The sequence below is a fragment of the Haplochromis burtoni genome, unplaced genomic scaffold (genome assembly GCF_018398535.1).
Source record: "Haplochromis burtoni strain Fernald_Lab_line unplaced genomic scaffold, NCSU_Asbu1 Contig_216, whole genome shotgun sequence".
In the NCBI taxonomy this organism is placed as follows: domain Eukaryota; kingdom Metazoa; phylum Chordata; class Actinopteri; order Cichliformes; family Cichlidae; genus Haplochromis; species Haplochromis burtoni.
The window spans coordinates 524,906-540,785 of NW_024582577.1; the positions used below are offsets into that span (position 1 = coordinate 524,906).

The 15,880-nt window shown below is 40.9% G+C and overlaps 1 protein-coding gene across 2 annotated transcripts in view; it reads left to right on the plus strand.

The window, feature by feature from the left end:
• The window catches only part of zgc:77784 (uncharacterized protein LOC402947 homolog), a 74,537-nt gene that overhangs the window by 54,421 nt on the left and 4,236 nt on the right, over positions 1-15,880 (plus strand). For both annotated transcript variants that reach the window (XM_005937889.3, XM_005937890.3), the window contains exons 12-25: positions 142-308; positions 654-775; positions 987-1,203; positions 3,041-3,159; positions 4,051-4,228; positions 5,463-5,681; positions 6,631-6,673; positions 6,768-6,904; positions 6,987-7,274; positions 9,887-10,025; positions 11,841-12,163; positions 12,363-12,479; positions 13,977-14,147; positions 14,466-14,587. In XM_005937889.3, coding sequence (XP_005937951.1) covers positions 142-308; positions 654-775; positions 987-1,203; positions 3,041-3,159; positions 4,051-4,228; positions 5,463-5,681; positions 6,631-6,673; positions 6,768-6,904; positions 6,987-7,274; positions 9,887-10,025; positions 11,841-12,163; positions 12,363-12,479; positions 13,977-14,147; positions 14,466-14,587 — 2,362 coding nt within the window. The remainder of the gene's footprint in view (positions 1-141; positions 309-653; positions 776-986; positions 1,204-3,040; positions 3,160-4,050; positions 4,229-5,462; positions 5,682-6,630; positions 6,674-6,767; positions 6,905-6,986; positions 7,275-9,886; positions 10,026-11,840; positions 12,164-12,362; positions 12,480-13,976; positions 14,148-14,465; positions 14,588-15,880) is intronic.

Below are 15,880 nucleotides of genomic sequence, written 5' to 3' on the forward strand. Positions count from 1 at the left end.
CGATAAAGACTTGACCTACCCTTTAAGTCATGTTCACACACTCTTGTTTTGATCTCAGTCGTTCACTCTGACAGTCAGATCTTCATCACAAGAAATTCAATTTTAAGATAGTCGTTTTCTTTGACGTTATCCGTCTTGCAGCCAATCAGTGGGCAGTACCTGGCAGACCGTAGCGGACCATGTGAAGCAGGAGAGGCACACTGTTGTCGGACTCTTCCCCAACACCGTTTATCTCTTTATCGTCAGAGCAGTCAACTCGTACGGCCTCAGCGACCCCAGTCCGATCTCCGAGCCTGTCAGGACACAGGGTGAGTTACATAAGATGAAAGACAAAAAAATCCTTTTTTGATGTAGTGGTTTTCATTAGATTCTTCACAGTTCAGTCTTGGTTTCAGTTTCCATGAGGCAGTATATTTTAGATACTGGATGTAGAGCTGAGGCAGAGATAATGTGCTACATGCTTTGGAAAAATAAAACTTGCTTTGCATGTGCAGTCTCAAAACTAATTGCTTTCTCAGTGTGATGCTCTTCTGCCGGGAGCAATGTTGAATTTCATCAAAAAGTTGTTCCCTGCTTTTGCTGAATTTCTGCTATTCAGCTGTTTTGTTTTCATGTTGCCAGGCTGGACTGATTAGATTTCTTTGCTGTCTTAGATGGGAGTCCGACTGAACAGGGAGTGGACCACAGACAGGTGCAGAGAGAGCTGGGAGAGGTGTCTGTCTACCTGCAGAAGCCGATGGTTCTGTCTCCTACGAGCGCCAAGATTTCTTGGAGTGTGAGATTAATACTGATGGGTTTCAAAGTCAGCTTGTAATGTGTGGAGGACAGGCTAATCTCCAAACATTAGCTTCAGAAACTCTGCTCAGCATTATATGACGCCAATAGATCAACGTGTAGAGAAACAGCTGGTTACGCTTCCCTGCTTTTGATAACTGATTTAAATGTGAGACCATGTTTTTGTGCTTTTTGTCTTCCACCTTCTTTAGGTTGCGCGTCAGTCACGGTACGTTCAGGGTTACCGTATATTTTATCGAACGATTGGCAGCTCCTGGCTGGTCCAAGATGTGGAGGCCACGTCTGACTACAGTACCATCTTAGCAGATCTGCACAGTGGTACCGAGTACGAGGTCAAGATCCGGCCTTACTTCAATGAGTTACAAGGGCATGACAGCCTCATGGTTCTCCTGCGTACCTCGGAGGAGGGTAAGGAATGTGTATTAATAACCTAATCAGTAGCAAGTAATGCTAACTAGTAGTAAGCAAGTACAGTACTGTGCAAAAGTCTTAAGACACCCCACAGTTCTTTATGTTTGCACAGCAGCCAAACTCTATTGTACTTTTTCTAAGTGGTCTTGACTAATAATCCTTTCTCAAGGTCTTTCACAGTTTTTCTTTGGACATTAGCTGCTTTCTAACTCAGTCCAGTCCTTGTACCTGAGCATGTTCAGAGCTTATTAAGCCACTTATTCATTGACTCATTCAAGCATAAAAAAGGCACTGAACTCAAAGAATGAGCCAGCGATGTATCGACACATAACTTGGCAAAGAACCAATTTTTTACTGTATTTCCATGCACTTGGTTATTAGCGGCCTGTTGCAAAAACCTATACAGATCTACATCAGAGGGAGAGTATCTGAAAGCTATGTCCTTATGAGACTGAAAAAAATATCCAGACCTGACATAGGACCCAGAAAATGCATCTCAACCTTCAGTTGATCGCTGAAGCCTCGTCCCAAATGGTCTCAGTGGAAGGTTGGCTGTCAAAATGCCATTTTTAAGGAAGAGAAAAAATGAGAAAAGGCTGAGCTGTGCCAAATTACACAAGGACTGAAAACCAGCGGAGACATCTTATGGAGCAAAGAATCCAAATTTACTTTTTTTTTTTTTGTTCAAATCATCAGTTCATACAGAGGATGTCAGGAAAGAGGTTAATGAGGACAGAAATCTGTAGAGGCTCTGTCATTACTTGGGGCTGCATTTCAGCCAGTGGTGTTGGGAATCTTGTCAAAATTGATGGAATTATGAACATGGATGGAAGTACCATCAGATTTTGATCTACATATCAATATCGTGTGGAAATTAAATCAGAAGACTACTTAATGAAATTAAAAGAAATCTTGCCTAACAGAGTTCAGGCTGTGTTGAAGAATAAAGGTCTTCATTCCAAATGTTGACTTCAGGCTTGATGCAATTTTACAAACTCTGTTTCTGTCTTATATTTTACTCAGTTGCTGCACCTGTTTTTCATTTTCCCAGCAGAAATGTTGAAAAAATCAGGAATGGCTCATGGCTTCCGGACAGTAGCATATGTGTTTAAACAAATTTGAGATACCAGTTAAATCCTGTTTTGTTTCTTTGTAGTCGATGTGAAGCAACAGCCAGCAGCTTAGCTTTGGAAATAACAATAGTTAGCCTGGACTCAAAAACTCATAGATAGAGGTTTAATAAAAAGTGGTTAGTATTATGTTAGTTTAGGAGCTTTAGAGGTATGATTTTAATCATAATCTCTAGATCAAGCCGCTTGTGTCCAGCTTTTGTTGAGCAAGGTGAAGGACTGCTGCCAAGAAAGGAAAATAACATGTTTCCTTCCAAAACTGATTAAAGCTCTTTCATTTATTATGAACTATTTTTTATTTATAATATTTAGTCACATTTATCAATGTGGAGGGATTTATTAGTTACACAGTTTAAAGCGCTTTAGATGAGGCAAAGAAATCCTTTAAAAACAGTATTTTTCCAGTGGAGTTAGATTATCAGACAACAAAGGAACGAATGAGTTCTAATTAATTTAGCAAAAATTCTGAAATAACCTCCTAATTTTGAAAAATAAAGACACTGTTTCATTTTCTTATATAGAGTGCTTATAAATAAGTAATTAAGGATTATTTTCTTTCAGGTTTTTCTAGTTTCTATAAATTATATCTGTTATTTGCAGGAAATTGTGCAGGAATTATGGACCTGTAAACACAGTCTTATCACAGCTCTGGTATGTATTAATAACTATAGTAACATCTCATTTTTTCTTATCTCTGTTTGCAGTTTTGTGTGCCCCTCCACAGGCTGTATCAGTGGTGCAGCTCACCAACAGCACCAGTATCAGCGTGTCCTGGGAGCCGCCGCCTCATAATATTCAGAGCGGCATAATTAGGGAGTACAAGGTGAGGCCGCATTTTACTGTTTGTCTTCTTCTCTGGTGTTTATTTCTGCTGTTAAGCTCGTCAGTAAAGCAAATTGTTCTTTCGATTTGCATCTGTGTGCAGGCATTACTCAGTGTTTCCTAGGTTTGGTTGTTTAGATGCTTGTGAAAAACACAGATTTTAATGAACAATTAGTAATTAGTCATTGCCTTTTATGTGTTGCCAGTACTTGCGATGCTGCTCGGTTTTGTGTCATCAGATTCTCGGCTGAACAGTCACCATCCCTGTCATCTGTTAGCTCTGTGAAAAAAAACAGAGTTCTCATTATCTGTCTCTTAGAATGAGCGCAACACTGATTACTAATCATCAGGCTGCTTATGCAGAGCGTGGAAAAAAACATCAAAATAGAACATGGAGTACTATTGTTTTGATTCCCTCTCGCTGTCTTGTGTCTACACGTAGACAGTTATGAGTCTGATCATGAGAATCCATATTCTTCTGAATGTGTGATGGATCATCAGCCAAAGGCAGGGATCATATTTAATCCCCTTAAATATTTCAATTTCTCAGAAATACACCCAATATTTTGTTCAAGCCCTCAAAGGCTGACGTAAGAAAATATTGCACGGTATTACCTGACACATTTTCATTGTAACTCCCAGTGTCTTCATCACAAATGCTCTACAGGAGATTTAGAATAAATAAAAGGTTTACTCAGTGTTGATGAATGTGGACAGGTGTGGGGATTATGGCAGAGGTGGTGCGAAGTCTTGGAAGGGAAGATTTTACATACTAAGCACTCCTTGTACCTGTTGCTTATATCCTATGGATAGTAGTCTTGTACCATTGTAGAGCAACTTTCATGTGCGAGTTGCCTAAATTGTGAGGACCTTAAACTTTGGTGTCACTCAGGTCTGGTGTCTGGGCAGCGGCGTTGAGCAGGAGAACCAAATAAACCGAACCATGGATGGAGCAGTCCTGTCCATCCTGCTGACGGGCCTGCTGCCTGAAGTCCGTTACACCGTGATGGTGGCTGCTGTCACCAGCCTGGGTGTGGGCGCTCAGAGTCCGCCTGTCAGCCTGCTTCTCAGTGAGTCAGTCAAACTGTTACAGTTACTACACACGCCGAAATATGCCAAGACGCACTCTGCAAGCTGACTTTACCACATGTAAAATGTGTATGTGGAGAGTTGACTGCGCTGCATGAATACGATTAAAGCTGGTGCATCACCAACACTAACTTTTGCAGGGTGTTTGTCACGAATTTGAGTCAGTAGTTGTGATTGCATAATAAGTTTGCCATTTATTTTGTTTAGTTTTGTGTCTCTGTGGCTCTGCTTTTTAATTTACTTGGCTATATTAGTCACATAGTCAGAGAAGATGTGTTGCTTCCAAAGAACATGTTTTGCTTCCAGTGTTTCCTGAAATGTTTTTCTTTTACTTGTAACCCTTTTACAGAAAACATGGGAAACTTACCTATTTGAGTTATTGATGAAAGTTAGGTGAGATCTTCTAACTTCTTCTGTTGGATCTAACTTGGCTTATCAAAAAGTCTAAAAACACCAAAGGTGGAAAAACTAGCATGTCTTCTATGTCTTGTTTAATCTGTACCAACACAAGTTACAGTTTTATGATACAGTCAAACTAGGGAAAGATAATTTACAACCCCAAAATAATTGCAACCATGTGTAGTGAACTTGGGACTCTCCACCAGAGCAACAGATTTTAAGCCCTATGGGAGTGTCCGACAAGAGGGTCATGGACCCCCTATTGATCCTCTACCTAATCACATGAGTCAAGGTGTTAAAACGGGTGTGGGTCACAGACAGCCAAGGTTTCGGGTGAATCCACTGTGAAACCTGGCCCCACCCTATTTCCTGAGGTCAGATGGCCCAGGATGTGAGTGGGCGTTAAGGCATCTGGGAAAGGATCTCAAAACTGGATTATAGAAGGCAGACTTATTATAGATGGCTAAGATAAACTGCTTGTAAATTGTAACTTTCCACCTGTTGTTCCTTTGGGGCGTCTCCGGCACATCTCCTAATGCGTGTCTGTGCAGGCAGGAAGTAAAAATCAATATAACTTCCTTCACGTTTAACCAGTTTTCAAGTGCTTTAATGCCCCAATTTGATCCTAATCCCCTCGACTGTGCTGGCCCATTAAAAGAAGAATTTACTCAGTTTACTATTTAATCAACCTGAATGATATGTGAGGAAACAAAACCATTTAAAAAGCTTGTTTTTTTTCTACTCTGAAGTGACTGACAGCTCTCTGCTTTGGCTGTGTATCATGTGGCTCCATTAACTGGATCGCTTCTCTTTCAGCTCCCCCGCTTGAGAAGACTTCAACGACCGTGACTAAGGGCGATGACCTCAGCATAGCAGAGCAGATCACAAGCGTCATCCGCCAGCCAGCCTTCATCGCTGGGCTGGGTGTGGCTGCGTGGTTGGTGCTGATGGGCTTCAGCGGGTGGCTATACTGTCGCCACCGAAGGAGGAAGCAGCTGGGACACTATACCACATCCTTCGCATACACCCCAGCAGGTGAGGGGGGCAGGGGGGATTAACTATGACTTACTTACCTGCTTTGGGTAGAGAAAAAAAAAGTAAAAAGCAGGAGAGGTTATCGTCACAGGACTCGAGATGATTTGATGAACCCTGTCACAGACGACTCATTATGTAACGGAGACATAAAAGAGAAAAAAAGACGCAAACCATCAGATTTTGTTTTCATCCAATGACAGTGACAAAGTTCTTAATAGACCTCCGGGGATATCTGGAGCAGTGATGAATGTTTTCAATTTTAGTTTGTACTTTGCAAAGCGATGCCTGCACTTTAATCGCATATTCAGTTAATTAAAATATATTTATTCCCACTGGGTAGTCTTCATGGCAGGAGCAAAGGGAAAAAAAGAAAAAAAAAACCCTCAAGAGACACTCTGAAGCATATGTAAAAAGCTCAGCGCACACTTTACTTGATGCCCTTTGGCTCAGAAGCACACAGCACATCAGTTCTCAGTTCTTGTCTGACTTTGAGATGTATTTGTTCAATAATGGCTCAAGGCCTTAGGAGCAAATATGCAATTTAATTTTCGCATTAATATTTCATAATGTTGCATGTATGTCTTTCACTTTATGGTATGGATTTCTTTATTTAATTAAAAATGGATTTTAACCATCCCTAACTCCAGATACAGCAGCAGAAAAATGACATCTGCATTTTTATGTATTGCAGGCATACGCTATATAGATCTGCTGTGTTCCTCTTGGTGTATGTAGGTCAACAGTGCACCCTCATAAAATATCAATTCAAATCTGCTTTCTTAAACCCCCGTGTGGGATAAACTGTTTATTTGGTTATGGAGCATGATAATTCGGTCCAAAACATCTTTATCTTTCAGTGGCTCTTTGGGAAAAAAGGGGCTTAAAGCAAAAGCTTTATCTTCTTTGCTGTTTTCCAAATTTATAACTTTGCTCTTTTTTCCTCTTGCAGTTGGCTTCGCTCACAGTGAGGGATCAGGAATCATTAATGGAGGGTAAACTCTACGTTATGATTTGATTCATCAGATGATTAGTGTCACTGTGTGTTTCATAGAAGCAGTATTGATATAATCTCATCTTTCTTCCCAGGCCTGGCTTGTTGGGATCAAATATGGGCAACTACCCCTGGCTGGCAGACTCTTGGCCCACTCCAAACCTCACTCACAACAGCAAAGACTCGGTCAACTGCTGCTCTGGCAAACTGGATTCAGAGAGATATTACAACAGTAAGAGCTCTCTGATGTGAAATGCTAGAGTGCTGAATAAAAGATTGTCCCTGTTAATGTAACATAGTCATTTGCTGTGCAGCTGTTGGGATCATAAACTACCCAAACCAGTCAGAGAAGCACAGCGCGGCGTCCAATGACAGTCCCATCTACAGCACCATCAACACAACGGCTGAAGACGACCTCCTGGCGTACTACGACACCTACTCGAGCACGTCCTACAACCAGGGTCCAGACCCGTACAGCAGCAACCCAATACTGTCAAACAGTGGGTTTGGAGGTCTGGAGCAGCACCTGGATCATTGGACCATAAAGTCTGGTCACTCTGGATCTGAATACGCCAAGCTTCAGTACAGCAAGAAGAGCAACGGTGAGAATTTTGTGGAAGCGGAAAAGATCTAAAAATGTATCTTTGAACAGCTTAACTGGAAATGTGGTTGTCTGTCTGGCTCTTATACGCAGTCATGAGAAAAATAATTTTCTGTAGTTGTGGTTATGGCATCATTATGCTTCTTGAAAATCTGTTGAGACGGTTAATGACCATTTGAAAATCACACATTCATTTAATTTTGCGGGAAAGAAAACACCTGTTCTGTTATTCAAAATGGATCATTTGTAACCACCTTAACCTTTTTAAGATGTTTTAATTACGAGATTGCACAGTAATGAGATCTTTTCTTGGACGATATAGAACGACATGATTACACGGGAAGGTCTGCATTCATCTTTTTTCATTTTCTGAACGCACTGCAGTTCCATAGTAATAAGTTAACTTCATAAAACTGTGTAGACTTGTGATTACGTGTAACAATCTGAGACGTTGCTTGTGTAATTACATTTATTAGAGCACTGCAACCTTAAAAAGGAAATATTAGTGAGCTGCCTTTTTTTTCTGTAGCTTGACATTGGCCAAAAATGTGCTTTGTTTTATAGATAGTTTATATGGCTGCCATAATGCAATGTTTTCATCTCTTTTCTTATATGCAAGTGTTGTAACCACCTACAACACGTATACTTCCACCCACATGTGAAAGCTTGGGCAGCTTCATTAACTCACATATGATATATACAGGGAGTGCAGAATTATTAGGCAAATGAGTATTTTGTCCACATCATCCTCTTCATGCATGTTGTCCTACTCCAAGCTGTATAGGCTCGAAAGCCTACTACCAATTAAGCATATTAGGTGATGTGCATCTCTGTAATGAGAAGGGGTGTGGTCTAATGACATCAACACCCTATATCAGGTGTGCATAATTATTAGGCAACGTCCTTTCCTTTGGCAAAATGGGTCAAAAGAAGGACTTGACAGGCTCAGAAAAGTCAAAAATAGTGAGATATCTTGCAGAGGGATGCAGCAGTCTCAAAATTGCAAAGCTTCTGAAGCGTGATCATCGAACAATCAAGCGTTTCATTCAAAATAGTCAACAGGGTCGCAAGAAGCGTGTGGAAAAACCAAGGCGCAAAATAACTGCCCATGAACTGAGAAAAGTCAAGCGTGCAGCTGCCAAGATGCCACTTGCCACCAGTTTGGCCATATTTCAGAGCTGCAACATCACTGGAGTGCCCAAAAGCACAAGGTGTGCAATACTCAGAGACATGGCCAAGGTAAGAAAGGCTGAAAGACGACCACCACTGAACAAGACACACAAGCTGAAACGTCAAGACTGGGCCAAGAAATATCTCAAGACTGGTTTTTCTAAGGTTTTATGGACTGATGAAATGAGAGTGAGTCTTGATGGGCCAGATGGATGGGCCCGTGGCTGGATTGGTAAAGGGCAGAGAGCTCCAGTCCGACTCAGACGCCAGCAAGGTGGAGGTGGAGTACTGGTTTGGGCTGGTATCATCAAAGATGAGCTTGTGGGGCCTTTTCGGGTTGAGGATGGAGTCAAGCTCAACTCCCAGTCCTACTGCCAGTTTCTGGAAGACACCTTCTTCAAGCAGTGGTACAGGAAGAAGTCTGCATCCTTCAAGAAAAACATGATTTTCATGCAGGACAATGCTCCATCACACGCGTCCAAGTACTCCACAGCGTGGCTGGCAAGAAAGGGTATAAAAGAAGAAAAACTAATGACATGGCCTCCTTGTTCACCTGATCTGAACCCCATTGAGAACCTGTGGTCCATCATCAAATGTGAGATTTACAAGGAGGAAAACAGTACACCTCTCTGAACAGTGTCTGGGAGGCTGTGGTTGCTGCTGCACGCAATGTTGATGGTGAACAGATCAAAACACTGACAGAATCCATGGATGGCAGGCTTTTGAGTGTCCTTGCAAAGAAAGGTGGCTATATTGGTCGCTGATTTGTTTTTGTTTTGTTTTTGAATGTCAGAAATGTATATTTGTGAATGTGGAGATGTTATATTGGTTTCACTGGTAAAAATAAATAATTGAAATGGGTATATATTTGTTTTTTGTTAAGTTGCCTAATAATTATGCACAGTAATAGTCACCTGCACACACAGATATCCCCCTAAAATAGCTAAAACTAAAAACAAACTAAAAACTACTTCCAAAAACATTCAGCTTTGATATTAATGAGTTTTTTGGGTTCATTGAGAACATGGTTGTTGTTCAATAATAACATTATTCCTCAAAAATACAACTTGCCTAATAATTCTGCACTCCCTGTACTTAAATGCCCTTTTATATCCAATATCCTGGGCTTTGAATTGCCTTATTGAAAGGTGCTTTGTGAATAAGCCTGCCATGCTCTGAAACTTTGAAACATACTGTGTGAATGGAAAGGTATGCGGAGGTTAAGTGCTTCATTCCTTTTGATATCCAGTGATTCTACAGAAGCTTAAGGTGCCCTTGAAGATATAAAATGGTCAGTAAAAGGAAAATTCTTTGAGGCGCTAACAGCTGTGGACACAGAAAGGACGTATTTAAAAACCTTTACTTAGCAAGCAGTTTGAGCTTTAGTGTGGAAACGAGTAACACAACGATTATGTCTCACACATTGTTTGGGGTTTTTTTTAGACAAACTGGTAAAGCAGAGGTCTACTGGGACATCATCCAAGTCAGGTCCTCTCACCTGGGTGGATGTCTTGTCTCTACCTCTTCCCACCAATAAAGATGGACACCATACAAAAACACACAAAGAAGATGAGCAGCACAGGTGAGACAAATCACTGCACTGTTAAATGTCAGGTTGTTGTTAAGGCCACTTCTTTACCCCCCTCCAAGAACAGTGGCATTTATTTTTGTGTGATCAGTCAGTTTATTTTTAGCATGGAGGCCTCTGCCTTCACCTATATGACAGAGGCAGTTAAGGCAGATGGATATCAAAACTGCCCTAAAACTGTGCTGTGACTGCCAAGCAAAACTTGAGTGAAGTTTGGAGTCTGGGGAGTTTTCACATTAACAGCTGTGTCTGCGGGCAGTGAGTAGATCGTGCTTTGGGGCTGCAGAAGGGAGCGTCCACTCTAACTAGTTCTGACAGATTAGATTGCGGACATATCGGAGGGCTGGTCTGACTGTGCCGTGTCTTTCCTAACGACATTAGCCACCATCTGACAGGCTGGATTAGTACTTTGCCTTTTCAATGACACATCGTTCATTAAATTAGCCCTGACGGCATTGAAGTGACAACAGAAATTATGGAGGTGGTTCTGGTCTTCGGGAATGCTACACTGGTTCCCTTTTCCCACAAGGACTTGAAATTAGGTTATTATTTTTTTAATATATATTATTATTGAAGGGTCTTTAAGTTGCAGTATAAAGCGCCTTGAGGTGACTGTTGTTGTGATTTGGTGCTATATAAATAAAACTGAATTGATTTGAATATTTTTTATATATATAGTGGTGTTAGTGGTATTTCTGTGCACAGTTATTGGAAGTATCTCAACACCAGATGTTTGTTTTGACATGTTACAAGCTTGTGTGATCTAGCAGCTTGACATTTGTGTGTTTTAGTTTGCAGATTATCACAAAATCCTCATAGACGGAAAAATCAACAAGTAAACGCACACATCTGTAGTAGCTGTAAGCGCAAAACACTAATTATATGTTTAAAGTCTAAAATCTTGGCTCATTTCAGCTTCTTTTCTCAACATGCTGGTCTGTGAAGCCTCTGCTATGAGGAAAAATGTAAACAGTGAATTTAAAAAAAAATGTTGTTTTCCATAATTTGTTCAGTTTCTAACGATCCCACTTCAACAAAAATAAGGCTGGCATTAAGTTCTAAATGAGCTGATATTTTACTTATAAGTTCAAACATTCGGTATGTTTGAACTTAGTTGTCTGTGTGAATAAAATGCAGGTTCATGGGAGTAAAAAAACATTACATTGCTTTTGTTTTTCTGTCGCCACAGCAGGTAGCTTTACATCTCTGATTGTTTAATACTGTGCGGTACTTTGTAAAAGTCTTGAGTCACCCTTCCTTTCTAAAGTGCTGGCTTTCTGGAGGGTTTTCAAAGGTTTTTGGTTTTTTACCGTGGCATGTTTCAGTCTACTCCTTGTACCTGACCACTTTCAAAGCAACGTTTTTTGGTTGCTTGGTGCTTGCCACAACTCAAACGAGAACTTGAATGGACTAATGAACCCAAAGAAGAGAGGCACAACAGTGAGTGTCTACAGCCATCTTTAAAACATGGTGGACACTCTGTCATGGGTTGGAGCATTCCAGCCAGTGGTGTTGGAGATATTGTCAAAATTGATGGAATTATGAACACAGAAAATTATCATCAGCCTTTTATCAACCATCTAATACCATCCTGGCAAATTATAAAGAGATAAAGGGTGGCTCAAGACTTTTGCACAAAACCGTATGATACTTAAAATATTCAGTAAAACATGATTAGTTTAAACTGATGACACGGATTGGTGGTTAGTTCAGCCATTCACTCACATCTGGACTGTTGTTTATAAGCTAGTTTTTATATGTGGTAATTTCCTCAGAGATGCACACTCACTGCCTTCTCTTGTCCCTTAGCTCTGAGGAGGAGGACGATGACTGGTGTCCTCCTCTGCCAGCCAGAACCTACCTGATGGACACTTCCAGGGAGGAACTCCCCAGCCTGCCCTCTAAACCAGATGAGCTGTCCTACACTGCAACTTTGACATCTCCCCACCAGCAAGATGCATCCAAGCCTAATGACAGTCCACGGCTGCAGCATTTTGACCTCTTGGCACGTCACCACTTGGTCTCCCAGTCTAACCCCGATCTGTTTACCAACATGAAGGCCCAGGATGGCAGTGAGGTATACCGCACTAGCCAGTGGGTAGATGATTTCAAGGGGGAAAGCCTTGGTAAAGGTCAGTTTGAATTCAGCTTAATGCTTCACAGCATCCACACACAACCACATAGTGTCATGTATAATTTAGTTTATGATGTAACTAAACGAAGAGAATTTATACACGAAAATCATGTTGCATTTATTCAGAGTGACGCTCAGCGTTTCTTAGTTTTCCCTGTTCGTGTCCTGAGGATGACATCAGTGTTCTTTCCCGTCAGGACAATTTCCTGTTACAGCTGCAGAGTCGAGCCCCACAGCCCCGGCGCACAGATCCAAGAGTAAGAAGAAAACGCCCAAGGATGGACCAAACAAGAGAGATCTGCAGAGTGAAGCAGGTATGATGTGCTCCACCGCATGCTTCTAATTTCTGTTTTAGGCTGGAAAAACGAATGAGGCATATTAACCACTCTGGCAGCTTGGCTCTCTGGAGTGCTCTGTTAGTGTGTTCGGTCACCAATTAAGACTGTGTATAAAAATGATTGTAGCCTCCAGATCTGAAATGAGAAGCCAGTGAGGAAGTGGCTCAAATGTGAATTCTTTCTAGTGGCCAGCAGGGGGCGAGTCTCACAGGTTCAAAAAGAAGTCTGATTTTAGAGAACAGAAGTTGGTAACCTGTGGTTTACGAGCCTCATGCGGCTCTTTAGCCCTTCAGCTGCTGTTCACACAAGCTTTGAAAAATAATTATGTAAAAAAAAAATTAATTTGAACTAATTTATCTTCTCCCAATTACATCCATTATCCACCCGTCTGATCCCCCAGCCTATGCAACCTTTTTTTCTCCCGTTGTTTGGTAGGAGGGGCTAAAATGGCTCTTTTGGCTCTTTTGCTGCTGAAGGTTGACGAGCTATATAGAAGTCCAAAGAACAGGGTACACTTAATTTATGGCCTCTGTATACATCTTTCCAAAGAGTTTATAGTCTTTAATGCAACGTGATGCCTTTGCCTACTGAACTTCAGCCTTTCAAATGTAAGTTCACAAATCAATTTGTGATGTTTTGTAGTTAACTGACTTAAATATCTCAACAGCTGCTGGCTGGACTGCCAAATTGACTTTGTTTGATTTTTTCCTGACCTTCATTTTCCCCAGAGACTGGATTCTAATAGCTTTGGTGAATATAAGGCACCATAGTCTATTCAGTTTTATAAGTTATCTAACAGCCACACCTTACAGTTAATTAACAAATATCATTATGCTAATATACTGCTTTAAGACTTTCAATACCTCGAACATTATACTTGGCGACCCCTCGGAAGGTCATCATTATTATTGTGAGCATAACAGCATTCTGGTGTTAGCACTTATCCCAGTAAAGCACCCCAGAGTGGCTAGCATGGCAGCAGACTTCATAATCAAGTGCAAGAATTCACTTTGGATTATTTCTGTTCTTTCTGATATTTGTAAATGTTTAGTAAAGCTTATTTATAAAGTAGTAACTTTTTGGCAAATATGATCGTTAATTTACTCCCTGAGAGTTTTAAATAATGCGTTCTCTTCTGTGAATTTGGCTAATAGCACCATGTAAAATTGCCATTTGTAGTTAACTAATTTAACAAACAAGATATAATCAGTTAGCCTTAGAGGCACTGCTGCTGCTGCTTTGGAGCAGCACTAAGTTAACCATTCCCTACTGTTTCCAGTCTTTGTGCAAAGATTACTGTGTGCACTACTATGTTTAGCTTCATATATAATAAACAGACAGTGGTATCCTCTCATCTAACTCTTGGCAAGAAAGCAATTAAGCGTCTTTTCCACAAAATGTCAAACTATTTCTTTAAAGTCAAAATACTCTGTTTATTTATTTTTTAAATCATCAATTATCAATCATGCGCAGAGCTCCCCCCTCCACCGGCTCCTCTCCGCACAGATGACTCCCTGCAGCTCTTGGCTGATGTGTTGAGCCGCAGTCGAGCAGACAAAGAGGGGAGTGACTCACCCACTCTACAGAAGAGGGGAGAACATTTCTCACCCGAAAGGAGAGGATCTACAAAGTGGTTATCGCAGGGTAAGCACATAATGCAGCATCCTGGAGCATCATTCAGCAAAAAGATAAAAGAGCAACATCTGTCTTTGCATCGCATGCCGCCTAGCTTCAACAGCTGGACCTCAACTGATATGTATTAATGTTATTGTGATGCTCCATGCAAATCCCTTTGGGCTGAGAAAGAAACAACTGCCACCGAATGTTTGCACACTTATCATCCCATAGTCAAGCAGCCTTGCTTTTAGTAGCAGGGGGTCTATTTGCACTGTGCTCCATCACTCTGGGTTTAACCTATATAAATACAGCTGTGACTTTGAGTAATCTGTTTGTCATCTGCAGATGAGAATGTAATCCCGTACGGACAGTCAAGCATCGTGCCCAACGTCCAGACGTCAAACTACGGGTCCCTTGGTGGAGGAGTGTTTCAGCAACCATCTAGTGCTGGTCTTAGGAGAAATGAGGTACACTGGGGCTGAAACCGCTGAACAGACATAGCCTTTATAATGTGGTGCACAGTCCGTTCAACAGCAACCTGAGGGCAGGCTGAGACAGTGAATGGCAAAAGTTTACTGCAGGTTTTGAAGGAGAGACACAAATAGTTATCTAAAACTCAAAAAAGTACTGCAGTTTCTCAGTAAAATCTCTGAATCCAAAGTAGAAGTATATATCTATAAATGTGGTGATTTTTAAACTTAACCTAAAAAAGACCTACAGACAGGTGAATAGATACAGTTGAAATAATTCTATGCTTTACCAATGAGTATGCAACACACTCATTCCCTGAAATCTGTCTTTTTCTAATTAAAGTCGCTATCTTTAGGCTTAAAAGTTTAGCCTGTTTGTTGTTTGCTCAGTCACAGCCCTAGAGACTGCGTGACTGAGCTCTGACAGCCACAGGTCACTAGGGAAAAAACCTCTCTGTGATTGCTCCCGTAGTTTGCATAGCTAACTAACTGTGAACAGCATGACACAAACTAAAAATGCAGAATGTTTGCCTTCAAAGTTACAGTTGCACTTTTTTTTAAAAACATCGTGGTTGCATAGACAGAATAAAAGATGGATGTGGCTCCAGTGATGTCATGCTTGAGATTATCGTTTTTACCGATGTGACAAAGAGGAGTAGTCTGGCTGTGAAACTGCTTGCTCATTGGGTCAAACACAAGTTTCTTTCCAGATTTAACTGCCACTCAGTGTGCAGACGTGTGACTGTCTGCTAGCTACTAAAGAAATTACAAGAAGGTTTTTGGTTGCGGCTAATTTCACTTTGTGACTGCCAGCAATCACTGGCCAACAGAAATGAATCAGGGGACACACATTTTTCCCAAACGACCAAGAGGTTTGCCAACTGGTCTCTAGTCCTGTGTGAGTGAGGCCTTAATTGTAAGGAGTGTGGTGAAGTTGAAGCGCCCAAATATAATCCTCTTACTTTCTAGCCATCCCCCTGCCTGGTATGTCCACGATCACTTTTCAAATTTCATTTTCGGAGCATGATTTGGTGCCTGTTATTGAGATATGATTCAATATATCTGGTGTATATATTTTTTTTCAGAGTCTTTGGGAATAAAATGTAATATAGTTGGGAACATTTAAGAAATACATCTAAAAAAAACACAATGTCATCTGAGTTATTGTTTTTGGGATTCCTCAAAGTATATTCATTTTAGCAATTTGTCTTTTTTAAACAGTTTTTTAAAGAATGAGCAGTTTTCATGCACTACCCACTAAACAACTGCAGATAAAATATCATATATAGC